This window comes from Oratosquilla oratoria, chromosome 4 (assembly GCF_046742065.1).
Source record: "Oratosquilla oratoria isolate Oo_2021 chromosome 4, ASM4674206v1, whole genome shotgun sequence".
Taxonomy (NCBI): Eukaryota; Metazoa; Arthropoda; class Malacostraca; order Stomatopoda; family Squillidae; genus Oratosquilla; species Oratosquilla oratoria.
Genome location: NC_134780.1, coordinates 46425125 through 46443012, shown reverse-complemented (window position 1 = coordinate 46443012; position 17888 = coordinate 46425125). Strand labels below are relative to the sequence as shown.

The 17888-nt window shown below is 38.7% G+C and overlaps 1 protein-coding gene across 2 annotated transcripts; it reads right to left on the bottom strand.

Annotated features, from left to right (window-relative positions):
• Positions 1-3713: 3713 nt before the first annotated feature.
• Mlc-c (Myosin light chain cytoplasmic) lies at positions 3714-16379 on the bottom strand. Of its 2 annotated transcripts, XM_076184145.1 has the most exons (5): positions 16256-16379; positions 16135-16162; positions 6987-7127; positions 6323-6487; positions 3714-4313 (listed from the first exon to the last, which is right to left on the bottom strand). In XM_076184145.1, the coding sequence occupies exons 1-5, from the start codon at positions 16256-16258 to the stop codon at positions 4207-4209; spliced, it is 444 nt and encodes a 147-aa protein (XP_076040260.1). In that variant the 5' UTR covers positions 16259-16379; the 3' UTR covers positions 3714-4206. The 2 variants fall into 2 exon arrangements, with proteins under 2 accessions (XP_076040260.1, XP_076040259.1); XM_076184144.1 differs by lacking the exons at positions 16135-16162; positions 16256-16379 and adding an exon at positions 15808-15862.
• Positions 16380-17888: the final 1509 nt, after the last annotated feature.

Sequence of the window (17888 nt, the reverse complement as noted above, 5' to 3'; positions counted from 1 at the left end):
AAGAGTTCCCCATGGCCTTGACATTGAGAATGTTCCATCATCAGTTAGTACTACCCCTACTATAAAGAACCCTCACAACCTTTCCCCTGTAACAACCTTTGCGGTTGAGCCCTTTCATGAGATTGCATCTTGCCTAGGTGAACGGAAATAATATCTACTTCTACATGTTCTTAAGATTAGGTCAATTTCATTTTAAACAGTAGTATTTTCCTGTAATGAAATTGCTCAAAACCCATGTACATTTATCTTGTATGTCAAATTATTATATTCTTATCTTCTTTGAGCATTAACCTCACTGGTCAGCAAGTGGTAGCAGTGCTTATCATCTGTTGCAATAAATGTCTGTAGAATGTCACGGATTCATTCTATATTAGTGTGCACCCATCCATGCATTAGCTATATGACAGATATAGTGGTATCAGCAAGCTTCAATGACTGATTGATTTATGAAATTTTTGGCAAGCTTCAATGACCAACCATTGTTTGACCTGACTACCCCGTGTAAGGGGGAGAAAGCCTTTGGTATATGTAACTGACCAGCCATCTTTTGGTATTGTGCATATCTGTGTTGTATGTTTTGTATACGATATGGCATTGAAAGCTTTACTAATGCCTAGTGTTACGAAAAGTATTCTGTGTGGGGGTTTACCCGAATTGATGCCATAGAAAACTGAAGGATCAGAAGTGTTTATGGAGTGAAGTAGTCTAAAACCTTGTGATTCTGCAAGGGGGTTATGTGTTGTGACAAGTCATAGAAGACGCATTCTATGATTGGAGGTGGTACAGAAAAGTGTGATGCTGGAACTGTTGGGTCTTTCTTGGGTTTGGGGATCATGATTATTTTCCAATGTTTCCAGATGGCAGATATAGTGTTGTGTGAATAGCAGTAGTTTGCAATGTTGGTTAATGCATACATGCCATATGGCCCTAGGTGATTTAGGTGGATGTTACTTATGTTGTCAGGGCTACAGGCAGATGAGTACTTGAGGTTATGGATTATATGCTTCACCTGGCTGTCTATGAAGGGTGTGTAGTCTATGGGAAAGTCTTTATGTTGAGTGATGCGTCAGTCATCAGGGTGCAATGGCTTGTGTGCAATATGACAGTTTTTTTGCTAGTTGACTGTTGTGTTTATTGCTGTGTAAGAGTGTATTGTGTTACTGTTGGATAGTGTAATGCTGTTAAATGTCTCGCACATTTTTTTGTTTGTTTCATGATTGTGTTGATAAATGTTTGCCAGTTTAGTGTTTTTTGTTTATCTCAGTGTGAATTGCTTCTATTTTGTCTTATGTTCTTAGGGATAGGTGTGGGGGTATTGTGTTAGTGTGTTGTGTTGTCTGACAAGGCTTTAGATTTCTGGTGTAAAGTTTGGATTGTATGGTTTGATTTTCTGTTGCCTCTGGAGATATGTTTCTTGTCTGTTTTGTATGGTTGTATTGAAGGTGTGCACAGCAGTGTCTATGTCTGTGATTGGTGTATTGTAGTTTCTCAAAATATTGTCTCTTCAGTGAAAGCTTCCCAGATTGGTCTTTTGTAACTGGTGTATGTGGCCAACTGGGGTGTATTGTAATTTTGGTGAGGACGATTGGATGGTGGTCAGATCAGAGGGGTCCAACCACTTTCTAAGAGGTTGTTGGGGTTAAATATGGGGAACAGAACTTGATATCAGGTGAGGAGGGGGTGTAGAGGGCTTGAGGGGATGTGTGTGATTATGGGTATTGTTCAGCATGGTCAGTGACTCAAGTTGTGTCTGCAAATCAAACCCTGTGTCAATGTTGTTGACATACCAGGCCAATGACTTTATATTGAAATCACCATCCAGGATAAAGGTGGGGATGGTGGCAAGTTGGTTGAGATTAAGCCTAAAGTTGTTTGGAAGTGTGGGGGATGATAGATGTACATATCAACTATTGTGATTGTGAATTTGTTACCTATTGGATTTAGAATGATAGGGTTTCAGTGGTGCATCTGTGGGTGGGAGGAGGGATTTGGTTGTGGTACTTATGTCCATGAAACAGATGGACTGGTGGATAACGGTGAGGAGTCTACCACAGTTGTTCAGTCCAGTTTTATCTGACAGTGGTGAAATTATGAAATGAAGGTGTTTTTTGAGTGTTGTAGTTTTGTTTCTTGTATGATGGCAACATGTATGTTATGTTGTATGAGGAAGTGTTCATGTATTTTTGTGCTGAAGCCATCAATGTTATATTGTGTTCTGTATGTGATGTAGGTTGCTGTATAGGGTTGGGGTACAAGTGGGAAAGGATTAGGATCAGGGTTAGGAGGAGGTACTGGAGTGGATGGAGAGGAGGAGAGAAGAAAAGGGTATGACAAGGGTGGGGAAGTGGGTAAGGATGCAGGCTGGGGGTGGGATGGTGGGAGTGAGGTTATGGGTGGACATGTAGAATAGGTCCAAGCGTCTGTGTATTGTTTTATGTCAGCAAGTGCTGTGCTAGTGAGATGGGGCCCAGTTTTTGCATGAATTGCACTGAACCAAGTCCCTCGTCTGTTGGCTTGAGGTGATAGGTTCATAGCATGTTAGACATGTGTAGTTTGTGATGGGCCCAGGATTGCCCTCTACATCTCCGGCTAAGAGGAGAACGGATGATCCTGGTATGGGACTACCCCCCGAACCCCAAAAGTTGGAGGCCAAACAGCCATTAGAATCCTCTGCCACCTGCAGGTGACACCAATACCTGGGAGCAATTATAGTTACCCAGGTGAGTACCACAACCCTTTTTCCAATAATGCACCTTCACAACGGTTAGTGGTTGTTCAATTACGTAGGTAGCAGTGATGGTGGGGTTAATCACTGTTGTCATCATAGTAGATTCGTCCTTGTAAGAAGAGGTTTTATTGCCATGTTGTTGGTTAATTGATTTATGAAATTTTTGGCTTGAAGGCCAAGCGGGTATGTTGTTGGGTGTCAGACAGTGGGGTGAGGGTGCATTAGAAGGGTTTTAATTTCAGAGGGCTGTTGCACCTTCATTTGTTACGTATCATTGTGCATCAGTTTAGGTGATCTTACTGGGGTTGGCTCCCCAGCCAGGTGAAAATTGAAAGAATGATATTCAGAGCAGTTTCTTTGGATGCTATCTCCATGCAGGGTGAAAGTGGAACCTATAAAGGAGTATTCAGTCATGATGAGTGCTGCAGAACTTTACTACCTTTTGACTCCAGTAATGGACAGCCACTGGGTCAACATCTGTGTGGGTTATGACTAAGGGCTTCCAGAGGTCATCAGCTACAACACCCGAAGTCACACACTTGTGGAAGGTTTTGTTGCTGTGGCCCAACCTGTAGCATGTTTAACTCTTGCTGATCTCCCCACTACCTAGAAGGCCACTATATCCATCCTAAGGGCAGTTACCATATGCCCTGGGGTAGCAATTCTAGTCTGGACATGTCGAAAGAGCCCTGAATATCTTAATGTAATATACAAATTTTGCATTAGTCAACAGAATTATATATTTTTCCCTTATCCTTTCTGCAATAGGGACGTTAAATAATTTTTTTTTAAATCCATTTAATTATTTCGCAAGCCAATAGCTAAAACAGGCTGTAAGGGATGGTGGAGATGGGGAGTCGCTGAAATCTTCGCCCTGTGGTGGCACTTATGTAAGGACTCTGGGATGGTCCATGCTAAAGTCAAAGGCAATATATATTAAAGCTCTAAAAAATAACTCATTTTGTGTATATAAAAAAAAATACCATTATTCTAAATAGCTTTTATTCCAAACTGACACCACATCAAACTTGTATGCATTATGGAATGTTGCTCTGAGACATCTCCACTCCACACTTTATGTAACAAACACAAGCAACAAACACTACTCATATCAAATATCCTATTTTTTTTCTTCCATTTTGCAAATTAAGTACAAGAATGGTGGCTCAGCCTAAATTAGTAAAAGCCTGAAATAATTTGGCAATCCAACTATAAGGTACAAACATAGCGAAAACAAGAAAAGTCTGTACTAGTTTGGATAATCAATGCATCAGGGATGGAAGGAAGACAGGAATATATATATATATATATAATGTTAATGATTATCATAAATTATGAAAATTTTGATAACAATAGTAGGCACTATACTTCTGCCACAGACAAAAGAACATTTCTGAACTTCTCATGTCCTCTTGCCTCATACAGGAAATGCAATGATGCTTCCACCTGCATCAGGCAGTGGTATGGCTTCAGGCTTTTCAGCCATTGAGGACTGTGCGAACAAACTCTTCATAGTTGACATTGCCCTGAGAATCCTCGAGCCCTGTCAACAGTTGTTCAACTTCATCATCATTCAGCTTCTCACCTGTCAAACAAAACCGAATATCAAACAAGCAGCCATAAAAACGGGTCACAACGAGCATAGCTCCCGTCCCATAAAATACAACTAGGTGAAACTAGGTAAATACATAAATATATACATATATATACCAACATTTACCTTCAACTTTCTCCTATTGCATATCTTCCCAAACTCTCTCACTAACTCCCTTAATCCCTCTGACCCTGCCACAAGCAGTGTCATCAGCAAACAACAACTGGCTTACCTCCCACTTTTCCCCATTTTCTGTATCCACATCCAGTCCCCTGTCTATTACCTCCCACAATGAAACACCCATGGTGACATGACATACTTGACATAGTCCCACTTTTACCTCAAACCCCTCACTCTCTCCATTTCCAATTCTAACACAGGCTCTACTACTCTCATTGAAACTATCATTCACTCAGGATCTCCCACTGCTATAACCAATCCATCCCTATCCTCCATATTCAACAACTCTCTAATATACTCTGCCCATCTTCCCCTTACTGCCTCCTCTTCCATCGACATCTGTCCATCTGCACCTTTTACCTTTTCTTCTCTACTTGACTCTCCTCCCCTTCCTCTCTTAACTTCCTTCTAAAACGTCTATCACTTTAATGGGCAGTAGTAAATTATGACATAACACACCCTGAACAGATGCTTTGGACTGTGCAGATTAGTCTATCTGGTGCAGCATATTTCCAGTTGGCAAAACTTTAGGCATAACATAAAACATAAGAGGAAGAGAGAAGGAGCTTGAATGTGTTTGAGATGAAGTGTCTGAGAAGTATGATGGGGGTTACTAGGCTAGATAGAGTGAGAAATGAGGAGGTGAGGAGAACAGGGGTGGAAAGGGAGTTGGGAGATAGGGTTGATGAAAGAGTATTAGGATGGTTTGGACACATGGAAAGAATAAGTGAAGAAAGACTAGTAAAGGAGGTATGGAAGGCAGATGTGGAGGGAGAGAACATGAGGGGACGTCCTAGGATGAGATGGATGGATGGGGTGAAGCGAGCTTTGGGGAAGAGGGGAATGTCTGTTGAGGAAGGATGGGAGAGGACAGAAGACAGGGGTGAATGGAGAGTGGTTGTGTATGGAAGATGTTGTGATGCATGAGGTGGAATGGGGGGTGAGGTAGTGTGTGTGAGCAAAATTTTGATGCAGCCCGAAGGGATTTCTCCCCGTCCTCTCCTTTATATGGGGGGACGGAGAGGGGGGGTCGCCGATTTAATGAAGCGGCCTTGCTGTGGATGTGCTGTGTCTTGCGACACTGCTTCTGATCCAGGGCAGTGGACAGGGTGCAGGGATGACCCGTCATCTAGGAGGTGCTAAGATGGGAGGGAGGGTGGAGGGGTGTGGAGTGTTTTCGGGGATGGAATGGGTGGGAATGATTTTATGCCTTTTCCATTTTGGCTACCTCCGTAGTAAGGGGGAAAAAGCCTTGGTATATGTATGTATGTAAAACTTTAGGCAATAATGATAAGTTCTTAGGCTATGTTGTTGATCTTTGAGTAACATGTAGCTGAGGTTAGTGCCTTGTTGCATCCTATAGGCTGTGCTTGTATAACATGATGTAGTGTGAGTGAATGGGTATGAGAGGTCTTGCATATAACTCTTTCTGTGGTGCTTTATGGGGGGGGGGTGTCAATCTATCCTACTAGAGTGATTTTGGTGTAGTCTATTATTCTAATGGCTATACTGTATACAGTTTGAGGGTTTTTGTTTCTCTTTTTTGTACAGTACCCTGCTGTAGAAGCACAGAAGTGTGGTTCTTGTGAATTGTTTGTACATAGTATTCTATGCTATCTAATGTGCTAGCCACACTTGGAGTACATGTTGTTTCTTTACTTTCACTGAGGTCTTCTGTGTAGGGAATGAAGATTATGCAAGTGTTGCACGAGAGATCATGATAATTTTATTTTTTCCCAGAGTGGAAGGGGTCATTCAGCTGTACCACCACAAGGGGATTAAATATTCTTAGAGATATCATATTTATACATTTTACACACCTAGGTGGGTGAAAAGATGCCGCAGCTCAGCAGAAGATATGTAGCCATTGCCATCCTTGTCAAAGTGTCTTAGACCCTCAATGAAATCGTCGGCTGTGTCTAGGGGGCGTTGCCTAGAGATGGTCTGAAGGATGGGTAGAAAGACTTCAAAACTGATGCGCTCATCTGAAATTGAAAAAAATATATATATATACAAATAAATAAATAAAATACATGAAAAAATAAAAAAATAAATAAATAAATAAATTACATGAAAAAAAAAAAAAAAAAATTTAGAACATCCCTCAAGTTTTGATTTTTTGCTCTTTTTTATGTGCCTATTCACATTTATTATCTACTCAGAATACATACATATACCAAGGCTTTTTCCCCCTTACAAGGGGGGTAGCCAAAAAGGAGAAGGCATAAAATCACTCCCACCCATTCCATCCCTGAATACACTCCACACCCCTCCACCCTCCCTCTTATCTTAGCACCTCCTGGATGACGGGTCATCCCTACACCTTGTCCACTGCCCTGGGTCAGAGCAGTGTCGCAAGACACAGCACATCCACAGCAAGGCCGCTTCATTAAATTGGCGACCCCCCTTCTCCATTTTCACAATGGCAAAAGTGAAAAATTATCCTCTCTAAAGGATTGATGGTTGGAAGAACAAAATACATACCTGGCCTGTGCTGCTGGCTCAGCCTCTTGACATCCGCCTCTGTGGGGTTCTGTCCAAGAGCACGCAAAACTTCTCCAATCTTGATGACTGGAATTTTGCCATCACCTTTATGGTCAAAGATGGCAAAAGCTTCCTGAAAGTCTGTTAGAAAAATTAAGTCATATCATTACCTGGAAAAGATGAAGATATTTCTAGGCTTGTTCCAAAGACCAAGTAACACTGGTCATACTAGAGAACCATTTAACTCCTGCCTCTTCATGGTTTCCTACAATTAAAGAAGCAGACACCCCTACACTAAACAATGCATTAAGAAAAATAACAGCGCACTAGAGCAACCCAAATAGAATCTATATACACAAAAATAAAACTCGCCCCAAGAGAGCATCTAGAAATGATAGGCAAAGTTTTTTGCAAGAGCCTTTAATTTTACCCATTCATTCCAAAATGTCACCACATCCAATGCGGGTTAGAGAGAGATAAGAGCAAGAAAAAAGATAAGAGAGAAGAGGAAATAAATACACTATCTCCAACATCCTACATCTGTGCTATGCAACACATCCATACAAAAAATCATGCACTGATCACAAAACAAGCATTCCATGATCAACCACCAAAATGCCCCCAGTTATTGATCCCATGGAGAATCCCTCCTATGATAAATACGAGTCACATTAGCACAACTGTTCAGGATACCATCTAGCTTCAAAACAATAACAACCCAGTTTAGGCCTGGGCACAGAAGCAATACTTACAAATCTTTCTCCTCCATGGGTTAACTGAACTGTATACACCTATACATAAAAGGCACTACACTTGTATAGTCCTGTCCCCTTTTCTCTATCATTATATGTAGTTTTCAATTAACTTGTGGGTTTAGCAATGGCCCAATCAATCAATCTGTTGCCCTTGGTCTCTTGCAGAAGACCTGCAGCCTTCAGCTAACTGGCAACAGCATGAACCTTATAGTTATTCTAAGAGTTGATACATTTATGCAGAAAACATATCTGACATCCTCCATACATGTTTTTTTTTTTTAATTTGTTCCCATGACCTCATGATACTTCCATGTCAAACCAAGGCATCATTACCAGTTTTATCTATTGTCTTTAATGACCTGAACAATGCCATTGAGTCACCTCTATTACTTCTTCCCATGACAGCAAGTCCAGAGTTTTTAATCCAAGTTTTATTTGCAAGGATGTGAACCAACTTGGTTAAGTAAAAGCAGCACCAACTGCAACAGCACTGTAGGAGAGAGGCCAAATGCAGAGTATGGGATCCAATGTATTTAAAATTTCGCCCAAAAGGGCAAAACTTTAAGTACATTGGATCCCATACTCTGCATTTGGCCTCTCTCCTACAACCAACTTGGTTCCTGCTTTGTGTTCTCTCAATATCTTTCACTTTGTACACTGATCACAGCACATGCATCCAGGGCAGATTAGGCATTCTGTAATTTGTTCATCTTGTCCATTTAATAAAAACTACTTTAATGTTCATCAATGGCCTGAATATTTCATCCAGAGATTGAGCGATTATGGAGTCCTCCAAAGAACAGAATTACCAACAGCACTTCAAAACTCACCTATGCAGACAAAGTAACAACATTTGCCCAGCAGTAAAAAAAGAAATCTACCTCAAGTTAGAACTATGAAGGAGAAAAGAAAAAGTCTGCTTACCTCCAAAGTTATCAGTGACCTTACCTCTGACAACCACAAATTAAATATGCATCCAATAGTCAGGCCAACCTTTCCTATTGAAGAATAATCCTAAAATAACGGGGTTCACTTATGATACACACTATGACTAGCTATAACATAAAAAACTTGACAGTGAAGACAAGAACCTGAACATGCATGTCTAAAGCGGCCCATACACGATCAATTATATTGCGCAATTTCATTGTCAATACTCTGAATTGACAATTAAATTGACTGTGTACGGTCAATATATCGCCCATACACGGTCAATTTAATTGTCAATTTAGAGTATTGACAATGAAATTGTGCAATATAATTGATTGTGTATGGGCCGCTTAAGGTATACAATTTGGTCAGCAGAAACCACATAAATCCAATACCACTCCATTTAAATAATCACCCACAGCATGGTACCCAACAATTAAGAATTACAACTCTCTATATCTACCAAATGTTTCTTCCCTCTTATTAGCGAGGTAGTCAGCCAAGGCATGAACCCACCCCGATATGTTTCCCTCATACTCCTTGTGTATGAAGGAGTATCTCTGTCTCCTGCCCATTGCCTGGGTCAGAAGTAATGCAACATTCCTCATGCCAGTGAACACAAGCACAACCCATTCAATGGAAGAAAAAAGAAAAGAAAAAGGCAGCATTTTATTAAAAAATAAGCAAAAACCTGCACCCAGCACCCCAAGACATCATCATCATCCATATCAAAACATGCTGTCAAATAGAACCGTATCATCTATAGACATTTATTCCTCCCTTACATCACAGTATCATCTATACAGAGCTATTCTCTACTCATCCCTATCTCCTGCCTTTTCCCTTTCTTGCTCAAAGCCCCTTTCACCCCATCCATCCATTTCATCCTTGGTCATTCCCTGAAGTTCACTTCATCCACCTATTCTAATTTTTCTTCACCCATTCTTTCCATGTGCTACATGGCATGTTAAAATGATCAAATATTAATTGGATGTATATTTTTGCTACAGAGGTGTCTGGAGGAACAAATCAAGTGATAAGAACATAATTTGAGTATATTAATCCCATACATAGGTCAAGGTCGCATTTGACATAACTTTACATTTCCGGCCACAACTTTAGTTTTATTAGTTATCGAAAGTATTTAAGACAATTATGTTATTTTGTTCCTTTAGATGTCTGTGATGCATGTTCTGGACCTTTTCTTTAATCATAACTGTACTATGGCATGTAATAAGGAAGATTCCAAGGATGAACCTTAAGTTGACAGCTTAAATAAAACTAAAGTTGTGCCCAAATATGTAAAATTACGTCAAATGTGACCTTGGTATTTGACGCGAGTCTCAGAATACTCAAAATTATTCTATAATCACTTAGTTTGTTCCTCCAGACAAATCTTTGTAGCCAAAATATATATCCAATCAACATTTAATAATTTTAATGTGCCATGTAACATATGGAAAGAATGAATAAAGAAAGACTGGTAAAAGAAGTGTGGAAGGCAGAGGTGGATGGAGTGAACTTGGGGGAATGACTGAGGATGAGATTGATAGATACGGTGAAATGGGATTTGGGCACAAGGGGTATGTCTGTTGAGCAGGGAAGGGAGAAGGTGGGACATGGGGGTGAATAGAGAATGACTGTGTATAGATGATAATGTGATGCAAGAAAGGGAGGGGTGGGTGATGGGGAAGGTAGGAAGTAGTCAGCCTGAAGGGATTTCTCTGTCTCATTTTCCACAAAATGGTATGGGGGGGTTGCCGATTAAGTAAAGCAGCCTTACTGACCCAAGGCAGAGGGTGGGAGACAGGAATGACCCTTCATCCACAAGGAACTAAGATGAGAGGGAGGAAAGGGTGATGTATGGGAGTGGGTATATGCCTTTTGACTACTACTTCTGTTATAAGGGGGAAAAAGCCCTTGGTGTATGTGTGTGTGTGTATATATATATACACACACACATGTATATATTTTAACAACCACAATGCACTTTAATTCTAAGCCATCAACATCGGGAGACCCAATGGGGCCACATTGAGTCTCCTGATGTTGATGGCTTAGAATTAAAGTGCATAGTGGTTGTTAAAATGTATCTCTAATCACTGAGACCTATTCAGTGTTGTACATAAATATATATATATATATATATATATATACACACACACACACACACATATATACATATATATATATACAGTATCTATGTAGCATATACCAAAACACTGACACTCGACAACTGCTCTCACTCAGGATCTATTTAAGCTATAAACATGATAATTAATAGGGCTCATCCTTGAAGTCATCTTTATATGGTACCTTAGTATGGTTATTATCAAAGCAAGTTACGAGGCTAAAATGTGTGACATTAGAAACTTTAACTGAACAAAGTAACAGTTGTCCAAAGTATTTTTGACAACTAAAATTCCGTTGGTCTGAGAAAGGAGTCAAGGTAATGGGAACAAATTAAAGACAACCTTATGCCTCACGGATGTCAAGAAACAATTTTCCAATAGATGCATCAAGTCTCTGGAATAACTTAGAATCTGGCATTGCCCAAGGTTAAAAACCATAATGCTGAAATTTACCAAGTTTTATACTTCAGACTCCCCCAGACCGAGAAAAAGTCTCATGACAAGCAAGAGCTACAATGACACAAGTGTTCGGGTCAATATCCCCTCAAACCAGTACCAACACAGAAATGACCTGGTTTGACTTCAATTGCCCTAGATGTTATCACCACACAGACACCGAGATTTTCACTCTACACAGCCCTACTCTCACCCTATCCAACAACACAATCTCTTTTCTGAATAATTATAGGTCTGAGCCAGTGGCCATGGCCATTACCTTTGGGAGATGGAAGAGACCTAGAGAAGGGCGAGGAACCAACTGATATTGACTGCCAATGTTTCTATTCAACTTGAAAAAAATAGCAACAAATAGGTTCATTTAGCATACACCTTTTCACATAAGCATTACATAAGGGGCAAGTCACTAACCTTGGTAAAAAGTCTATAATTATCATGCAAGGAAATGTCCACAACAATGTTTTCTAAACGAGCCATTTCCATATGAAGTCAAATGGCAGTGTAGCCTACTGTATATGCAAATAACAGTGAAACTCTTTACTGCTATTCAACAGTGACCATCACAACCCATAACCAAGTGTGTACCCATAATGCCTGCTAATGTCAAAAATATACAAAGTCAAGGACTTCCCTATGATGAGAGCATACAAATATTCCTGTAAATTATGAGATCAATTCATGCTAAGTCATACGCTTTGCTAAATGATCTATTAACCATTTCTGCATAAAAGCACTCATTTGAAATTGGCAGTTGCCAAGAAGTCTATAAAAATAAACATGTAAGGATGACCTTTATTAATATGACAATCTATATCTACAACTTTATAAAGTACTTGATAAAAGATGAGTGAAATATTGTACTAATAAAGGCACCATCCTTGCATGGTGTTTTTTTTTTACATAAAAGCACTTGTACGTAATTGGCTGTCACATCTCCTCTACATATTTATCAGCACCACTTTCCAAAGCCTCCTCATATTTGGCAAAAATCATCAAAAGTATCAGCCATATGGATGTGATGTGTTTTGTGACACTGCTTCTGACCCAGGGCAGTGGGCAAGATGCAGGGATGACCCATCATCCAGGAGGTGCCAAGATAAGAGGGAGGGAAGAGGGTGGAGAGGAGTGGAGTGTGATAGGGATGGAATGGGTGGGAGTGGTTTTTACACTTTTTTTTTGGGCTACCTCCCTTATACGAAGGAAAAATGCCTTGGTATATGTATGTATGTACCAGCCATGTGTTTATCTCCATGGGGAACATGTTTTCTAAATGTACAGGGTGCCAATAAAATTAAGACTGAAGTTATAGGGTGGCTTTTGCTAAACAGTACCTCTGCATCTCCTAAAAAAAATCTTTCTACTCTGCTTACTTGAAAAAAGTCAGTTACCTAGCCATTTCCCTACACAATTGATTGTTGCAGAACAATTCAACAATCCTAAGACTTTCAAATAAGAAACACAACCTTCACAATCGCCCCTATGTCCCAATAGCTGCAAATACAGGATCTGAACAGAAAGATAAACCTACCACTATGAGCACTAGTAAGTGCAATTCTATTCAGGAATACAATTTGTTCTCCTAATCCTCTTATGCTCAATATGGTAAAACAATTCACTGATAACCTATTATACTAATGAATATACATATTACCTTTGTTTGAAAATACAACGGTTTATAATTCATTTTGCCAAGTTTAGCATAGGATGGGTGAGGGAGCACAGAGTAACTGGTGGGACACATTTGTGCTTCGCAAAGGATTGGAAAACCAGTTCATCCAAGTTACCCTACATTACCCTATCCATTGATGACAAGACAGATGCATTTGGATAGTACAGATATAGTATAGCCAAAATAGAAATAACAAGCAGTATAAGACAGGGACACAATAGCTCTATAGCCCTCCTTCTTCTGATTACTTACATTAAAGTGATCCACATAAATGATGGAAAAGGGAGGAGGAGGAGGAGAAAAAAAAAAAAAAAAAAAAATCTATGCTGATGATAGGCTGCTACTGGCTCAGATCAAAGAGGATGCTACAACACTATTATGCACCCTGGCAGCAGTAGTGAATGCCCATGGACTTTAACTAAACAAGGACAAGAGCCAAGTTATTATCTATAACAAAAGCAAAAACATGGAAAATATAGGAGGATTAGAAGTATCAAATGAAACAAAATATCTTTGAGTAACAGTAACAAGCAAAAGAAGATGCTTTGACAAGTTTGTAAAGTACAAAATAGATGAAGCTAGGAAATCAAAGAATCTGAAAGCTGCAATGACAATAAGAAGCTCAAGCAGACTGATAGGAAACACACTGATAACAAGTTGCCTTACCAAAAATAATATAGTCAAGAAATATTACCATACAAGACAAACAAAAATTTAAAGAAAATGGCACATTAAAACCATCTCAAAACTACCAACTTACACACCAAACTGTTTCAAGAAAAACTGGTGCTTCAACAATAACCACAGGGGACATGAAACCTAAATTAAACTACATGTGGTATATATAAAATATATCGAAACTGAAAAATGAACTTCGAGATGCTTATCACTGAGACTGAGGTGCCCCAAAGATTACTGTTCTAAAACAATAAATATCGGTAAATTTTTATAATTGCACACCTGTGCGATATGGTAATAGAAAAAGTTGCTAAAAGTGATACACTAACAAACTTTGTTTTGACAAATGTAGAGGTCAAAGAAATTAAAGTATGATAAATTCATCTAACCTAACCTGCATTAAGTAATGCAGTACCTGTGTTCAGGTTATCAGGGTTATCTTTCTTGTCAGGGGTGTTGACTGCCAGTTTTGACACATGATTGGACTGAGGGGTGTAGAAAAGTTTCATAGCATGAATCTCAGTTCTGTAGCACAGTTTTAAAAATATGTAGTGTTGACATCATTCGGAGAGGGAGAATACACGGTACTCAACATCAACACCATTGTCAAACTGACATTGACAGAACTGGACAGATGACCACATGGCGTCTTAAACCTATCGTTGCAGCTCCATTCAGTAGTGTACAGTGAGACCTCTCATTAACGGACGTTAATTAGCTGTGTTTGAAGTGTTTTTCGGTGTTGTTGTTTAGTGCGTGCAATCACTATGCCACCCAAACCACTCCAAAACACCGCAAACGCAGCTAATTAACGTCCGTTAACAAGGTCTCACTGTATTTGTTTTTAAGCAAGATTTTTTTGTTATCGATTTCCTCCAAGAAAAACATTATGTTGATATATTTCAATTCACAAAATTAATACTTAATTTCCTATTGCTTTATCATGTAAAGTGCACTTCTAAAAAAATACCCAAATATCTAATTGAAACATAGATGGACTATGACAAAAGAATAATTGAGAACTGCTATTAAGGTAGAGGATAACCCAGGCCTGGTGAACTGAAGTTAACCGATGTTATATATATATACATATATATATGAAGTACAAAGAAAAAGTGAACAAATTTGAATCCTTTGCTTTGACAACAATGATTCTTTCATTATTTTAACAAGATGCAGAAGTAATACTTTACCACTTCAGTACAGAAACAGATTCATCAACAAAAATACCTTATGTCTCCTATGCAATAAACAGATGTCGAAACACTAAGTCAATTTATACTAGAATTCAAAGCATACCGGTACATCAGAGAACTACTTCAAAATATGAGTGACAACAAAATTTCAAAAGAACAAATAGGAAATCTATCATTGATGAACGACAACGATAACTCGGAACTTAAGAGGAAACTACTCTACAGAATGTGGAAAGAGAAGAACTGATGTTGCAGCAAAGAAAATAATAAAGTAGTATAACTCCAATGTGGCAATCTGGAAACCAAGTATTCTTACCAGTTCCACCCCACAGGTTAGTGATATGTCCGAAGTTGGTTTGCTGGGGCAGGAAGCCTTCTTTGGCTCATTAAGTGTCCCCCCCCTAACGGCTTCAGTACTGGTTCCTGTTTTGCCCAGAACATGTGTACAGTTTTAACTGAAACTACTTCTATTGGCTGTTTATCCCACTCCTCTATTACTCTTTAGATCCTTGTCCGAGCTCGAAGTAGTCCTGGGAGTCTAGACCTTCAAAACCCCGTATTATATACTTCAATAAGGTCAATCCTTAGCCTTCTAACTCCCAATGTAGATTGGTAGTTTCCAGCTTTTCGCTATATGACATATTTGATAGGCACCCAATCATTTTAGTCCTTCTGGACCCTTTCTACATCAGTTTGATTATATGGTTTCCAAGCCCATACATAGTATTCCAAAAAACAACCAAACCTATATATAAACAACCTAAATCCATCGCCTAATTTCATTGTATCAAAATCAAGAACACAAAGAGTACAGAACAAAGTTTTAATAGTACCTGTGGATTGTACCCCCAACCAAGTACCATCCAAATCCCAGAATTAAATTCACCACAAAAAAAATGACAATTTCTACCAATAACAAGCTTCATAGTAAAATAAAAAGAATATATCCACATGTTCACAACAAAATATCCTCAACTTTTTTCAACATATTCAACGAAACCCCACCTGACTTTTGTTCTACAAAACGGAGCTGTATGTCATGCATAGGACAGGTTATCGTACGGTGAAACCAGTAATTTTGAACACTACCGGTACGTCACGTAAAGATACCACTGCCCTCCCTATAACAACCTCCCGGCAACCCATCACATCTACGACTATGACACAAATGATAAGGATACAGATTATTCTAATACACGAAGAAGTACGACGATTATTTGGGTATTCAATGACGACACAAGTATTATCAGATTCAACGATAAGTGCCATGAAATGTAAAAGACAAAGTGCCACACCTCATTGTAATAACTGCCCAATCTATTCTCAACTCACCTGAGATCTGATCATCTGTGAAGGCGGCCTGGAAAACAAATTTGAAATAAATTGAAGAGTTCAAAATAAAAAAAATCGCGTTAAAAATTATCTTTCAAACCATAAACAAACCTGTGCTTACCATGGTGCTCTGTTCAGTCCTAACGCTCTTACACTTTCCACTCGACTCTTACGCCCGCCAGCCGCTGTCAACACTCGACTCAACATTCAGCTTTCTCAAGTTTATAAGAGTAGCTTAAAGTATTTTTAAAATCTAAATAACAAAATTATTTGCCAATATTGAAAATAAAACACAAACATTTTATATACTATATTTGCTGATAAATATCTTACTTCGAAAACTTTTTATTTTTTGTAAATTCTTTGTTTCAATTTCGACATTTATTTGTTATTGGAACAACAGCTGATATTGGTATATTGAAGTGATTGAAACCCTTCAACTTTCCCATTATAGTCAGCTTTTTATTAAGTATAACAATGCACTAACATTAGAAAATATATCATATGATCATTGCTGACTATCACAAACTAAATTAAATATATATGGGTGAGAGCATTTCTTTATGTTTACTCCGCAAAGGATTCCACTACTTACTAGATAACCTTATATCTACATCCTGTGTATTTATAAAGGTTTGTATATATCTATAAGTTGACAAGTTTTAGCATCTATAGGGTATGTGCTAAACTTGACCATATATGGGCTTCGGCGAGAAATCTTCCCGCAAGAGGAATGTAACTAGAGTTTACAGTAAAATCACCTTTATTACAGAGAGTTATAGATACTTTAATCCGATGACTACAGCGCATCCGGTATGAATCACTCTACCAAATAAGCTTACCTGCTACCACCCCCTCCCTAACAGTACCTGTACTACATTAAATGCCTAAACTTACTATTGTAAACTTGAAAGAAAAAATATGTATTCGGGTAGTGGTAATACTGGGACCACAAAGGCGCATTTGAATAATTGAATCGACGTTGTTCTCTTGCCCAAGCCAACCTCTCCCTCGTCCCTGCCTGTATTCCCTCTGTCACTGATATCGTTTAGTTTAGCTTCTATCGAGTCACGGGAGTTTCATATGACTGTGCGCAAATCGATTTAATTTGTAAAGAGACCTCTTTCACACATACATTATAGTTTATACATTATTCAGAGGCCATTTTAGTAAAGAAGCTTGCTCTATAGATAGATAGATAGATAGATAGACTTTATTTGGCAATAAATCAATGTACATGAAGTGCAAATAATGACAAGAACACATAGTTCGAGATAATAAATGTAAATTGCCGAGGATAACACAAAAAGCATGAACGCTTATTTCCATTGTGGTCCTCATCAGGTAGTTTTTCTACATTAAGTCACACGACAAACATACATAGGGGGTTGAGGGGACCAGAGACACTCATGAGTAGTACCATTCAGTACACATATGACACGTAAACATTGTTATAGATTTGCTAATATTACTGAAATGTTTGTACACATAGGAACATTGAGTCCGAATATTTGAGCACCATCCAAAAGGAACCTTGCATTAATCAAAGGAACAACAAAATAATGTTAAACTGTAACAAAACAGTATGAGTGAGTACTATATCGTAGTACCATTAATAATATATTGCATTTTTCTACATCTGTATCAACATGTATGAGTGAGTACTATATCAGAGTAGGACCAATGATGTACTACAATATTCAACATCTGTAACAACATGTAGTTATAGTGAATCCTACACTGCAGCTAGGGTT